At 35.9% G+C, this 14,232-nt stretch overlaps 2 protein-coding genes across 7 annotated transcripts in view; one reads left to right on the forward strand and one right to left on the reverse strand.

Annotated features, from left to right (window-relative positions):
• Positions 1-8,160, forward strand: GNPDA2 (glucosamine-6-phosphate deaminase 2). Of its 2 annotated transcripts, XM_042807713.1 has the most exons (7): positions 1-147; positions 1,687-1,855; positions 2,158-2,259; positions 2,739-2,921; positions 3,255-3,439; positions 3,535-3,709; positions 7,120-8,160. In XM_042807713.1, the coding sequence occupies exons 2-7, from the start codon at positions 1,732-1,734 to the stop codon at positions 7,176-7,178; spliced, it is 828 nt and encodes a 275-aa protein (XP_042663647.1). In that variant the 5' UTR covers positions 1-147; positions 1,687-1,731; the 3' UTR covers positions 7,179-8,160. The 2 variants fall into 2 exon arrangements, with proteins under 2 accessions (XP_042663647.1, XP_042663648.1); XM_042807714.1 differs by lacking the exon at positions 2,158-2,259.
• GUF1 (GTP binding elongation factor GUF1) overlaps positions 5,878-14,232 on the reverse strand; it is a 27,520-nt gene continuing 19,165 nt past the window's right edge. For all 5 annotated transcript variants that reach the window (XM_032999239.2, XM_032999241.2, XM_042807711.1 and 2 more), the window contains 4 exons: positions 13,935-14,036; positions 12,190-12,309; positions 11,284-11,320; positions 5,878-10,472 (listed from right to left, as the gene is read on the reverse strand). In XM_032999239.2, the coding sequence (XP_032855130.2) occupies positions 10,335-10,472; positions 11,284-11,320; positions 12,190-12,309; positions 13,935-14,036 (397 nt within the window). In that variant the 3' untranslated portion in view covers positions 5,878-10,334. The remainder of the gene's footprint in view (positions 10,473-11,283; positions 11,321-12,189; positions 12,310-13,934; positions 14,037-14,232) is intronic.

Below are 14,232 nucleotides of genomic sequence, written 5' to 3' on the forward strand. Positions count from 1 at the left end.
GCCGTTTCCGGGTTGCGGGCGTGGTTTTGGTGTTGGTGGAGGGGCAGGCGCGGCTGGGGCGGGCGGCGGTGCCCGGTGCCTGGCCTCCCGCCTCCCTCCGTCCCTCGCTCCCGGTGCCGGCTGTGACCGCTGCGGGGCCTCCCGGGGGTGAGTAGGGCCCTGCGGGTGGGGGCAGGCCGCGGGGTGGGGGCTGCGTTGCGCTGGGCGGCCCGGCCCGGCCCGGCCCGGCCCGGCCCGGCCCGGCCGACGGTTTTTTCCTCTACCAGCGTAGCTTCGCCAGCCCCTCGGAAACCCGCCATCGTCCTGGTGCCGCTCGCGGGTCGCTCCTCCCGGAGGGCAGCACCACGTTCCCCGGGTAAAATCGTTAAAGCTTTATGAGGCCGCCCCAGAGCCGCGGGATCTCTCTCTCCGTGCCCTGTTTTTTTCTTTCCTCCTCGAGGAAGCGTGAGTGTTTTTTCGGTGCCTGTGGAACAGCGTTTCCACTGCAAAGGTGAGCTTGACTTGCCACGGCTCTGCTCTCCAGGGGGGAAGGGAGCAGCCCAGTCAGCACAAAGTGGTGTTTGCTTCCTTCCTGGTTTAGTGGGACGAACAGATGTTGCCCAGTTGTGCATTGCTGTAGATTAATTCGGTTGTGGGTTTGGTTTTTTTTTGTTTTTTTTTTTTTTTTTTTTTTTTTTTTCTAAAACTGGCCTCTCCGTTTGGGTCAGCTAAAAGCAGGCTGTGCTAGTGGTGGCCTGGCACACAGTTGGCCTGGGGCTTCTGACGGCGATGGTGCTTTCTGGCTTGTGCCACACACTCTCGGACCTTCCAGGAGAAGAGGAACGCATTGCAACCTGGCTAAAGGGCCTCAGTGTTTCTAATAATTAGCTGGCTCTGTTAAGCAGAAGTTCATGGACAAATGAGTTTCACTTAAATGTAGGAAATGGTCGTGTACTTTTAACAGCCAAGCTTATTTTCTAGATACACATCTTAATAGTTGATGTATTCTTGAAATTAAAGCTGATAAAGAATGACTGAGTGACTTCTGTTTAAAATTATGCTGAAAAGAAAAAACGTGACCTCATAGGTGCTATTTTCTGGGAATTGTAAAGATTTCAAATACCTCTCATACTTTTACCTTTTTTTTTTAACTAATAAGCTTACTGAAACATTGTTATGCAGCTAGAATGACAGTGGACGGAGTTTTAATTGTTTACTTCCAATTACGTATTTTGAATATAAAAGTATGGAATTATTTGGGGCCTTGTTTTTGAAATTTTAGGCATTCAGCTGATCATAAGAAACAGGAGTTAATCTCAGTGTTTGTTTACTTATTTGTTTACTTTTATTTCAAGCAGAGTATTTCCTCTTTTCTAACAGTTAACAACTCATTAAAAGATTGAAATTCAAAATGGCTTGTTCTCATTTTGTTTTAACTTTGTCCTACAAGTTACTTTAAATTAGTATTTGAATTTTAATAAATATCGTGACTGTAATCTATCACTTGAATTCTGTAGCTTTTCTTTTGATTGTCCAATGGTCCAGTTTGATCTAGGACTGCAAGAGTGCAATATACTTATGCAAGTAACATATCCTTTGTTTAGCATTATGTTATCCGTTCAAAAGGTCCTTTTTTTCTCTTCTGTAATCAGAGTGTTGCAAATATTCATATGGTGCTTATTTTTAAAACTTTCACATTTTCCCCAGGTGTAAGTTTATTTTATCATACCATACAAGTTCCTCACTGCCATAATGAGGCTAGTAATTCTTGAAGATTATGATCAGGCTAGTGAATGGGCAGCCAAATACATCTGTAATCGTATTATCCAATTCAAGCCAAGTCAAGGAAGATATTTCACGCTTGGTCTACCAACAGGCAAGTTTTATTCAAAGTCTATGTAAATTACTAAACCTAAAACTGTGTTTGTATCATTGCTAACAGATACTGTGTTTAAAAGAACACATATTTTTGGTAATACTCCAACATATTTCTTCTTAAATATGGATTTGATTTGTGTAAAAAGTTGTGATAAAGCTTGAGAAGCTGAGAAATATGAAATGAGAAATACCAAATTTCTTTTATCTTGAAAAGCATTGTAGCCAAATTTGACTATGAAGAGATTTAAATTAAAACTATTGTACGGATACATAGAACAGTAGAAAAATTTTATTTAACAGGTAGTACACCTTTGGGATGCTACAAAAAGCTGATAGAATATCATAAGAATGGAGATCTCTCTTTCAAATATGTAAAGACTTTCAACATGGATGAATATGTAGGTAAGATGTGCTAATTATTTGAGAACACTCTATACTGTTTTTCTTTTTTTCGTTATTAAAACTGTTAAATACTTTGTCAAAGCACAGGGTCAGCCTAGTATGTTTGTGTGTTAGATTTTTTGACCATAGGGTCATTTTAAGCATTTTTCTCTATTCCTTATCCACAAAAATGCAAATAATAAACAGGTGGATCCTGGGCTAAATTCAGTGCTTGACAATACCTCTGTAGAAAGTATGTTGGCACTTAATATTGTGACCCTTTTTTTTTTAAGACTTTACATTCTTTGTGATAAGGTGTATACAGAGGGAACATGAACAGATTACCTTGTGCATGCCTACAGGAAATCTTTCTTCTCAATCTGATTTCAAATACTGCTTTATCAGGCTTGGATGTGCTCTATATTGGTTCCACATAGACTAGACTTAAGGCTGTTTGGTTAAATCTTGTAACATGTTAATTTCACTCTTAATTATTTCAGGGCTTCCCAGAGATCATCCAGAGAGCTATCATTCCTATATGTGGAATAACTTCTTCAAACATATTGACATAGATCCAAATAATGCTCATATTCTTGATGGGAATGCTCCAGATTTACAGGCGGAATGTGATGCATTTGAAAAGAAAATTGAAGAAGCAGGGGGGATTGACCTGTTTGTTGGAGGTATGAGGAAATGCTCTGTGGTTAGTTATGATTCAAACAAAAACACTGACTCTTTAGTCACTATTTTCACAGCTTTGCTAAACACAGTTTTTTCAGTTATGGTGTAAGAAAGGTCTGTGACTAAGAAAGATTCAGTATGAATACCAAAACAGAATGGTTGGTGTCCCAAGTTTGCAATCATGTAGTTTCAAGTAAGTTTTGAATGATTTTTATTGAAAATGGGTAACCAAAAGGAAAGAATGAGTCCTATAACTTTTTATTCGTTTACAATGTTGGAGGATATTTGTTGACTCTCAGGTCTGGAATGATTTACTTTTTTTTAACTTTGAAAAGGCATTGGTCCAGATGGCCACATTGCATTCAATGAACCCGGATCAAGTTTGTCTTCAAGAACAAGATTAAAGACTTTAGCAATGGACACCATTTTGGCAAATGCTAAATACTTTGATGGAGACTTATCTAAAGTACCAACTATGGCACTAACAGTTGGTGTGGGTACAGTGATGGATGCTAGAGAAGTAAGAACTCATTTAGTTCTAATTGCATGTGTCTATTTTCAATACTACTTGGTATTGATACTGGAATTTAAAGTAAAGAGACCTTTGTTTTGCAGGTGATGATTCTTATAACAGGTGCACATAAGGCTTTTGCATTGTACAAAGCAATTGAAGAAGGGGTCAATCATATGTGGACAGTTTCTGCTTTCCAGCAACACCCTCGTACTATCTTTGTGTGTGATGAAGATGCTACTTTAGAACTAAGAGTTAAAACTGTGAAGTACTTTAAAGGTGAGCACTAAATCAGAGGTTACATGTACGTAAAAACCCCAAATTTTAAATTATATTGATTTAAGTCTGAGCCAGCAGTTTACAGTAGCTAATGTATTATGTTATATATTCAGAATACTAAATGTTAACTTAATTTTTGTGAATGGAGAAGTGCTAAGGGGCATAACTCGTGTTCCTTACATCACTGACAGATCTACTTTGGAAAAATATTTCCTTTGCTTTCAGTTTGAAAAGATAGTTGAGTAGTCTTCAACTGTATGTAAAACAGCAGCAGTCTGGTGTTCCAGAATGCTCATCTTAAATATACTGGAAAGTTTCACTTAAGGAAAACTTGATACATTTCTTAAACCTGATATCTTTTCATGCTGCTTTTGCTATGTGCTGTCTAGTAAGCCTGAAATGTGTGATACAGATTTTGAAGCCACCTGAGGACATTTTTCGTACAGTGCAATTAGTATAACAATTTATACTGACTTTGAATACATTGCACCATTTTTCTCTGCTTTTCATATATGTAGTAAGTATAGTGAGGCAAACTTTAAGTTGGCATTTTTGATAGCAGTTGAGACTTCCTAGATACAAATTCTGTTTCGCTGAGACTGTAGAAGCTGAGTAGTAGTTTTCTCTTAACTATACTAGCACAGGAAATGCAATTGTGTAAATCAATCATCTTTGTCACTAGCATGGATACCTATAGTAGCTGAGGCATCTGAGATCAAGGTTGTAATTTATGAAGTTATTAGAGCATTATATTGCTAGTATCCATGTATGTATTAGATTGCAGTTCTGGCAATAATATGATCTTTATCCTGACTCCATTTGTGACCAATTTGTTAATTTTGGATTTTTTCAGTTTGCTGTTCTGTGCTATGTATTGAGGGGTTAGGGTGCGTTAGTCTTTACCTGTATCACACTGCTAGATAGTACTTACTGTTGTTTTCAAAGACAAACTTCTTTAACTGCTTGGGTAAACTTTAAACATTATCCTGTATTTCGTATATACAAAAGCTTTGCTTGGGGAAGGTATAAACCCAGTGTAGAATTACTAGGTATTAGTGACACTGAACATTGCTTTAAAAACATCAAGGGCTACAGTATATGCATGTGTGCTATTGTGTCACACTAATTACCCAATAATACAGAGCAATAGAATTCTTAAAGATTGTTTACTTTAAACTTGCTTAATTTTACCTACTCTCAAATCAGTGAGATTTTCCCCTTTTAAGAGGGAAGAGAAATCAATGTGGGTCAAATTTGGAATTATTTCTGAATCTTGATCTTCAAGGTTAGGCTTCTTAGGAAGCTAGGTGGTTCTTAATGCTGCTAATTATGGTAGCTATTTACTGAGATTTTTCACCTTTCAAAAAATCTCAAGGTCCTGTATGAAACATCAATTTTTTTTGATAACCAGGTACCACACTAACTGGTAACTAGAATAACTCTTACTCCCCTTCACTTTTTTCCAACTTTCTGAAAATCTATGAGAAGCTAAAATAACCAAGTGTACTTAAATGTTCTTATTGGGGAAGGTAACTTTCTTGCAGATTGAAGCAGAAAATGAATTTTGAATTTACTGCTTAGTCTGCAGATAAGTCAATTCATGGTAGTTTTTTTCCATACTTGTACATGCTCTTAAAACTGCATGCAGAAATCTATTTATTCAAAGCATATTTGACTGTACAGTGAGCCTTTCCTTTGAAATAATTGGTTTTGCACCTACCAAGTAAGGACTCTGGTGTGTACCTTTAAAAATCCCTTTTGTTTCTAACTGTTTTTTTCTGAAACAATTTCAATAACAGGATTTAAATATCCTTCATTAAATATGGCAGAGGCAATACTTTGTAAGCATTTTTCATGCCTCAAGGAAGTGGGTAATTATCACCTTTTCATTTCCCCTTTTTTAGAAGAGGAAAACACTGGTAGGAAGTAAAATGCTTTAAAGTTCAAAACTTGGGTCTAGCTTGAGTGGCGTACGCAGATGTTACAAAAGCCCTTTATACTGAAAGAGTATCAAATGTATATTTTTTTTCACTTACTGTTAAACTCCTGAAAAATGTTAGACTTAATCTTTCCCATGTACATCAACCCAGTAGTTAGCCTTCATGAAATTGAAGAAACTATTTTCTTCATAGTTGCTTAAGGTTTGTTTGGTTGGTTGGGTTTTTTTCACAAATATCTGAAACTAAGTCATTACCTCTAGAGGCAAAATGTGCTGGGTTTTCAAGTCAGTTACAGGTGCGTTGGCTGTTTAGTATGATTAAAGGTGTCACTAAGTGGAGAAGGAAATAAACATCTGTATTTTAGATTAATCACCAGTTAGAAATAGATGCTGCGTAGAATGACTTTTGCTGTGGTCACCTACAGTAATGACCTCAGATTGTATAGTTATTCAAATTTCATGCTGCTGCAGTGACACTAAGTTTGCCACCAGATGCATCATGTAGCAAAGGCATTTTAATATTCTTTGCCATATATAATCATTAAAATGTGTGCTATTGTCAGACTTCTTTCATGGTTTTTTAAAAAAATTTCTCTACTTTTAAAGTTGTATATTACTTAAATTTGCGATTTTAGAAGTTAATCTTTAGTTTGGTGCTAAAATGGACTTTTACTTTGCAGATTTTGAACGCTGATAAGTTACTGTTACTAGTCTTTAAGGTGAAATAAGGTTAAAAACACACCAGTGACTGAATGTCATACCTACCTAGCTGTAGGTAATGTTTTTACTGAGTTGTTACAAAAAAGCATCTTTTTTATTGCTCTGCTCTTCAGCACTTTCCAAAATTAAACATATATGAATAGGAAAAAAAAAAATACTCCAACCACAGCTATGGATGACTTGCTGGGTTCTTTTTGGTCATATGCTAGAATAGAAAACGGTTCAACTACTTAAGTTCTGAATCTGCATTAACAGTCTGGATACTTTGTTTTTCCTGTCTAGGATCTCAAGTACACTATTAATTACAAAAACAGTAATACCACAATGCTAGAACATTGCAATTCAAGTTGTAAAAGTATCAGTATGTGTACATTTGACTTTTATGACAAATTGTGGTACAAGGGAATGTTATGTTGCTGTTACGCAGTTTTTAACACAAAGGAGATGGGTGGATCTCGTGCATTCAATTCGTTTGGAAGCATTCCAGATCTACTTTTTGATGGATCTATTATCAGAGAACTGTCTCATCCCTGCTCACTTTATACTGAAGTTCTTAGTAGTATTCAAGTGATACAGGAATATATGTGCTGTCTCTATCTTCTGATATTAAACTACTTTAGCCAGTTACTCTCTCCAGTGAACTACTTAAAATGTATACTTTTGAAGCAAACTCCCAATAAAAATGTGGATAGAAAGACATGTTGAAAAAGTATGACTAATGTAAAGCTGGCATTGTTGCTTTCCCCCCAAGGTTTAATGCATGTGCACAATAAGCTTGTGGACCCACTGTACAGTATGAAAGAAAATTGAAAGAAGAATTGAAGAGGAACTCCATGTGGGTCAACAGCAACAGTTTTAGGTAGCAGATGAGTTCACTGCTATGCAATATGTTGAAAACTGTTTAAAATGGGGAATCCTAGGTACTGTATTTTATAAAAGGTCCAATATCTGTACATTCACATTCCATGTGTTTGCTGTGTTGTGCATTTTGCTTTAACATTTGGAGCTCTGTTGTTGGCTGGTACATAACTAAATTGAACAGAACAAACTTGAGGGATACTGCATGTTATGTAGGGGGGAAAAAGCAGAGCGCTTATTCTAGCACAGCAATGTAATGCATCTGCCTTCTGTTAAAATATTTTATTTCCATGAATTTGTAGTTTTTGGCTTGATTAGTATAACTACATTTTGAATTTGTGTCTCTAGGCAGAATGGTTTTGGCCTTTGTCGATACTATGGACTTGTAATAGTTGTACAATTTCTACTATAAAATGTTCTGTTTACATATATCTAATGTACACTGAGCTTTTGCACTTGGTTGCCTTAAATTTATCTCAAACAGTTTTTGGGCATCTCAAGTCCTGCTGTACAATTCAGGCAAATAAAAATACAAAACCAGTGCCTACAAATGCACCAAATTCTTAAAAGTTAACTTATTCCACAGATAAAAATATTAGACTTCTGCCATAGCACTTTTTCCTCTCATGTATTTCAAATTACTTTAGGACTTTTATATTTTTGGTAATTGAGCTTTATACATAAGGAAAAATCTAAATGTTCCTTTCTCAAGGTACCTGTTTAATTGTACCATTGATGTTACTAATAAATGCCTGAAAATAGGTTAATTTACAGGAATGTCTGCAAGTTTCATCCGTGGTCATTTAAAGTCAACTGTTAATCACTGCAATAGTTACCTCTCATTGTATCGTCATAAACATTGAGCTGTTACAAGGAATGTTATTTCCTACTTTGAATATAAGTAAAACTCAGATGAAAATATGTAACTTCAAAATTGTTTTGTTTTCAATATAAATTCTGACATGAACAAATACTTTGGGGTTTCAGGGAGAGGTTAGGAATTTTGTGCCTTCTTCCAGTTAACAGTTTATTGATTTACTTTTTTTTTGCACTGGGTGGGGAGTGAAGGGGGGGAAACCCACTCACTGGGAGATAAGCGCAACAAAGCATAACTTCAACAGTTTTAACTTTTCACCTGGGTCAGAGGCAGGCAGCCTTTCTTACAAACCACCTTACCTCCCCAGGGCTGGGGTAGAGTCCTCAGTGCTAGAGGTTTTTCAAGATGCGATTGGACAGGGTGCTAGGTAATCTCATTTAGGCTCACCTTTCCCACAAGGGGTTGGGCCAGATTATCTTTCCAGGTCCCTTCAAACCTTGACTGTTCTATGATTCTTTGAAATGACCGAAGGGTGGAAGAGCGTGTCCACAGTGGTGTAGGAAACCAGGCCTAGTGTTTCAGTTCTTGACAGCAGATTGAACAAGCACAGATTCAGAACAGGCTTTCAGGTTTAAGACTCAACTTCTACGCTTGTATTTTTAAAGCATAATGCAACATTGGGGGAGAAGTTTAAAAGACTGTACTTTAAGAGAATGTTGTTACATGTAGAATATGACCCACAAAGTACAGTGCTAGGCTTTCCATTCTTAGTTTTTATAGATAAGTAAAGACTTTATTTTATAAACACTTGTAGTATGTAAGTGTGAGATGAAAAATAGGTTACTATTAAAGGAAGACAAGCATGTTTTTATCTTAATGATCTTGATCCATCTTGTGGCAAAAGTGGGAATTCTGTTGAGGAAACAATAGAATTTAGGTTCAAGCATGAGTGGAAAGCCATAGCTTTTAATGTCCTCCTACTTATAAAAAGTTCCCTCTTCCTTACAACTCCATATTTTTCTTTGCTCTTAGCACATATTACTGTATCTGTACTTTTGTAAATGCTATCCTTTAAGATGATTCTTGCTAGACTTTTTTAGGGCAGGAATAATAATTATGTTAATGATAGAGAACCTTTATCTACAGCATTGTTCCTTTTTTCAGGATCAGTAGTGTCCAGTTCAATTCCATTGCTCCAAGGATTTTCCCAATTCATCCTTGCACTTGGGTTGAAATAAGCTAGTTTTTATTCATCACTCCACAAAGTTAAAAGCCTAAATTTAAGAGCAGTCTTTCCTGGTGATTACTTAGTATTACTAGTGATTTGTTCTCTAAAATATGTTTAGTAACAAGAAATGAAGATCTGTGAAGACCCAAATTAGTCCCTGAAGATTTAAAAAATAAAAAAAGCTTAAAAGCTTGTGGAGGTGGGCATGCACTTGTAAATGCAGTATATAGAGCACAGTCACTAACTTGTGTTTGATTGCTTTGTTTACACTTCCAGAAGCAATAGTTTGTACTAAGCATACTTAACTGCAGCTTTCAGGAAAGAACTCATTGACAAACATTAATATGTGAACAATGTAAGTAAAACTTCAACTACACCAAGATACGTTCTAACCAAACCTTCGTGCCAAAGGAATTAGGCCTGAATTGGTCTTACTGGTGGAACAGTTACATATCTTGTATTTTAATATATTAAAACTTACCCTTTCTTTAGAGATCAGCATAGCTATTTTAAACTTTAACAAGTTTAAAATAAATAGCATGGGACATTAAAAAAAGTCATTAGTTTTTGCTGATGTGATTTCCCAGCCTCGTGATTTCCTGTCAACAGCAACTTTAAAAAGTAAAACAGGAAGTAGCTTGGTATTTTTGTGGCAGCAGTTCAAACTTTTGTTTAAAAAACAGTTTACACCTACATTTTAATTATGTTTATAAACATTTTGACACATTGTTCCTGTTCTCTTGTACAAAGACTTGCAATGCAAAAATAAAACATAATTAAACTTTAATTGTTAAAAGTATGAAAACAATGAAATACAATGAAAACCAATAGAATGAAAACCTTTAGATTCAGTCAAGTCAAGTTAAATAACTTTAACTTCATAATAATGTATAAGTATCTGTACATTTTAAGTACATAGTCCTTTCAGTTTATGTTCCTGCATATATATGTACACCATTTAAAGTCAAATATGTTCCATCGCACAGTGATAAATTATACATTAGCTCATTATGCTACTGCCTACAAAAAGTTGAGAGAATGATCGGCTCCATGTCACTGATGTTTATTTGTCAGTTTGTCTCTTTAAAACACGTATAAAGGCATCTCTTGGTACTTCCACATTGCCGATTTTTCTCATCAATTTCTTCCCTTCTGCCTGTCTCTTTAAAAGCTTCATTCTTCTTGTTATATCTCCACCATACTATGGAAAGGAAAAATATTTTAGTAAGCTTAAATGTAACTACACTACATTTCAGCACCACTAATCTCAAGGGCTTAAAAACAGTCAGAAATCCCACCGGAACAGCAGCAAGATGCCAGCTCAGGTACACCGTGGCATCTTTACTAGCACTTTACTAGGTTCTTATGTCTAGGTAAGGTAACTGAACCGTTACACAATGTTGAACAAACACCATCCTACATACGGGCCTAGCAGAAGAATTCTATAATAGCTGTGAGAAAAGGACATTTGTTTCATTTTTTCCAACATGTTTGCTTCAGAGAGCTAAATACAAGGTAAGTAAGAGGCATCATATTTTTCTTACAGCTTTGTCAAGTCTTGTTGATAGTCAACTATTGCATAAGGCCTTATCACTGGAAACCCAAGTAAAAGTCTGAAGAAGCACACTTATTGTTTCTTAAGTAGCCTGAAAAACACATGTGAGGTTACACATGTGTGTGTTTACACACACATACATTTACTGTATGTGTACAGCTGTTAGAAAATGGAGACAGGTGTGAACACGCACACACTGATATTCACTCTGTAATTTTGAAAAAAGCCATCACTCTTTTCTGATTCACTCTTACTGCAAACTATAACCAGAGGTTACATGTTACATGAGTTGAATTTCAAAATAAAAGCTTAAAAGTATCTGTTAATATTCCACTGACACTTAGGAGCACAGGCAGAATGTGTCATTGCTGGGTTTTTAGGAAGAAGGCAGGCCTATCATGTTAGCAGGACTCTTAGGGTTACATACATCATAAAAAAATAAAAAAAAAATACCTACACATTTTGCCACAACATTTTTTCTGTAAGCTTTCAGCCTGCAAAATAAAATGACATGTATACATTAACACATTAGAACATCTGTACATGAAGCTAAATACCAAGCTGTCAAAATGCTAAGCCTTGGTTTTCTACTAGTTTTGTAAGAGGCACTGGAATCACGACATTTTCATATTTTGTGTACAGAAGATGAAGTTCTAAACAGAAGACTTAATTCACATTTCTCAATACTAGAAATATCCCTTCGGGTATGTAATACGTACATCAAAATTACAATCTTACCTTTTTATCTAGGATTTCTGCTATGATTCACAGTATTATATATGAACATATATAGATATGTACATACAAATTCTGAAAGCACCTCTGTTTGGATCCCTACTTTTAATTATTTTACTACAATTTAAATGCTATTTAAACAACAACAGCAAAAATGTGACAAGAAACACAACATCAAGGAATCAGTTTGCTCAAAAGGAAGTGAGTGCTGCTAAGAAATGACTGCTCAGTTTGCAATGTACTTCCTTTGGAACAGCACAGTTGTTTTTTTTCCTGACTGTCCCACAGATTAAACCATTCCACAACTAGCTAAATTTTTTCAGTAGTAAGAAACTTTTTCCACTGCCAAAGAGGAAATGGACACGTGGGTGTTGCAAGTTATACTTTACTCACTAAGTGCAATGCTGACCAGAAGCTATTTTTTTTTTTTCAATTAAATTTATACAGAGTTCTTTGGTATTGTCACAGCTCAAATGTATTATTTTTTTCTAAGAGGTCCAGTAGCATATACAAGAAAAAATACAGTAAAATCAAGGTACTGTAATGTATAAAACTAGGAAAAACATTGAAAGTCTGTATTTTAAGTATCTTAAAATAAAAAGAAGAGAAACAGAAGGGCTTCACTTACGTTTCTCTTGCAATGATTTTCTTGCCAATAGCAGCCTGGATGGCTATTTCAAACAACTGTCTAGGTATAGAATCTTTCAAACGTTGACACAGGAATTTACCAGTAGCATATGCCTTATCACTGAAAAAGAAAGTCACCAGTGTTTTCAGAAAGAGTAATACAGCCCCTAAAATACATGCATACACCAAACTCTTTGATAAGAGGATTTTAGTAGAGGTTTTCATCTTTTTAACTCAGAAGATAAGCTGATCAGACCATATTTTTACATCTAATGAGTGGTCTCTGTATGTCACCTGTTTCATACAAACAGGTGTTAAGATTTTATTAACGGAAAGTCTTCAAATAAATTTAAAATATTTATAACAAACACTCTGATCACACTGAAGCCATTTTGAATACTGTCACAGCTTCAAATGCAATTTTAAAACTAGGTGGTCAAGGAGGATTTTCACTGATTGTAGGCCCGAAAGGTCAGAAGATCTACATATTACAGAAGTATCTTTAAAATACATGGTTTTATATAACAAAACCAAAAATAATGTACTCTTGATATCTGCTAATAAAAATTATCCAACTATATTCAGCATCTGCATATGCTTCAGATTTGGAAAGAGAAAATGACAAAAGGACTAAAGAAGCTGCTAAACAGATACTTTCATGAGACATTGGAAACAAATGGATCTCTTCTCTCTAAAAACACCCATATTTATTGAATATTTTTTAGCAACATACAGCTGAAAATAGTCTTGGTTTCGGTTGGGGTATAGTTTTATTCCTAGTAGCTGGCACACTGCTGTGTTTTGGATTTAGTGTGCCAACAGCGTTGATAATACAGGGATGTTTTAATTATCGCTGAGCAGTGCTTAGCGCTAGGTCAAGAGCTTTTCAGCTACTCACAGCGCCCCACCAGCCAGTAGACTTGGAGTACACAAAAAGCTGGGAGGCACCATGGCCAGGACAGCTGACCCAAATCAGGCAAAGTGTTATTCTATACCACAGAACATCATGCTCAGTATGCAAACTGGGGGGCAGATCGCTGCTGGGGCATTGGTCAGCAGATGGTGTGTCACTTGTCTTTTCTTGGGTTTTATTTCTCTCTTCTTTTTACTATATTCCTTTTCATTACAATTATTATTAAATTATTGTTAATATATTTTATTTCAGTTATTAAACCATTCTTATCTCAACCCACAAGTTTTACTTTTTTGTTCCAATTCTCCTCACGGTTCCACTGGGAGGGAGGAGGAGTGAGCAAGTGGCTGCATGGTGCCGAGTCCTGAGGAACTTATGGAAGCTGAATCATTTTAGCAAAACATTTCTGAGGTAATGTAATTACATCCAGTAAATATTTACTTTCTCCCGGTACTCTGGCTGGAGACAAGATAACAATAAACTTCTACAGAACAGGAATTACTGGGAGCATAAAATCAATTCCTTTTTCAGTAGTAAATATTAAGTGCCATAAACAATTCATCTGACATCTCCTAGACTGGTCTGTTTTTAAATTTTTCCAGCTCTTTAAAAAATGAGCATTTTTCATTTCCTTCTCCTCCCTGCCCTACGTTACCACAAAAATGCATCTAGCAGCTAAATGCCTCTTCTTTTCAGATAATCTCCAAATGTGGTAAAATCCTCAATGCTCTTTTCATACATATTTCTCATGTATCAGTGAAACATATGTATATTTCCACTGTATATTAATAGGAAGTCTTATGTCTTTGGAATAGAGAATCCAGTCAACCTACTTGTGTATGATTGTTGCCAGTTCTTCAACTGGATTTCCATTTAGAAGAATATCCATTTTGGAAAGGTCTGCTGCCTGGTATCCTGCATCTTCATAATCAAAACTAAACAAAAGGAGTTTAAAAATTAGTGATGATTTTGTAAAAAATGTATTCTGCATTCTTTGTTCCATAAATTTTAAGTTTTAGACACATTGCTTAATAAAACACTCAAAACATTTTATTAAAATAGGAACAATTTTTAATAGTCTCTCAGTACGTCTCCCTTATGCAAGACTGGACTAGAAATTTACTGCAGATA

This window comes from Tyto alba, unplaced genomic scaffold (assembly GCF_018691265.1).
Source record: "Tyto alba isolate M040663 unplaced genomic scaffold, T.alba_DEE_v4.0 Super-Scaffold_6, whole genome shotgun sequence".
NCBI lineage: Eukaryota > Metazoa > Chordata > Aves > Strigiformes > Tytonidae > Tyto > Tyto alba.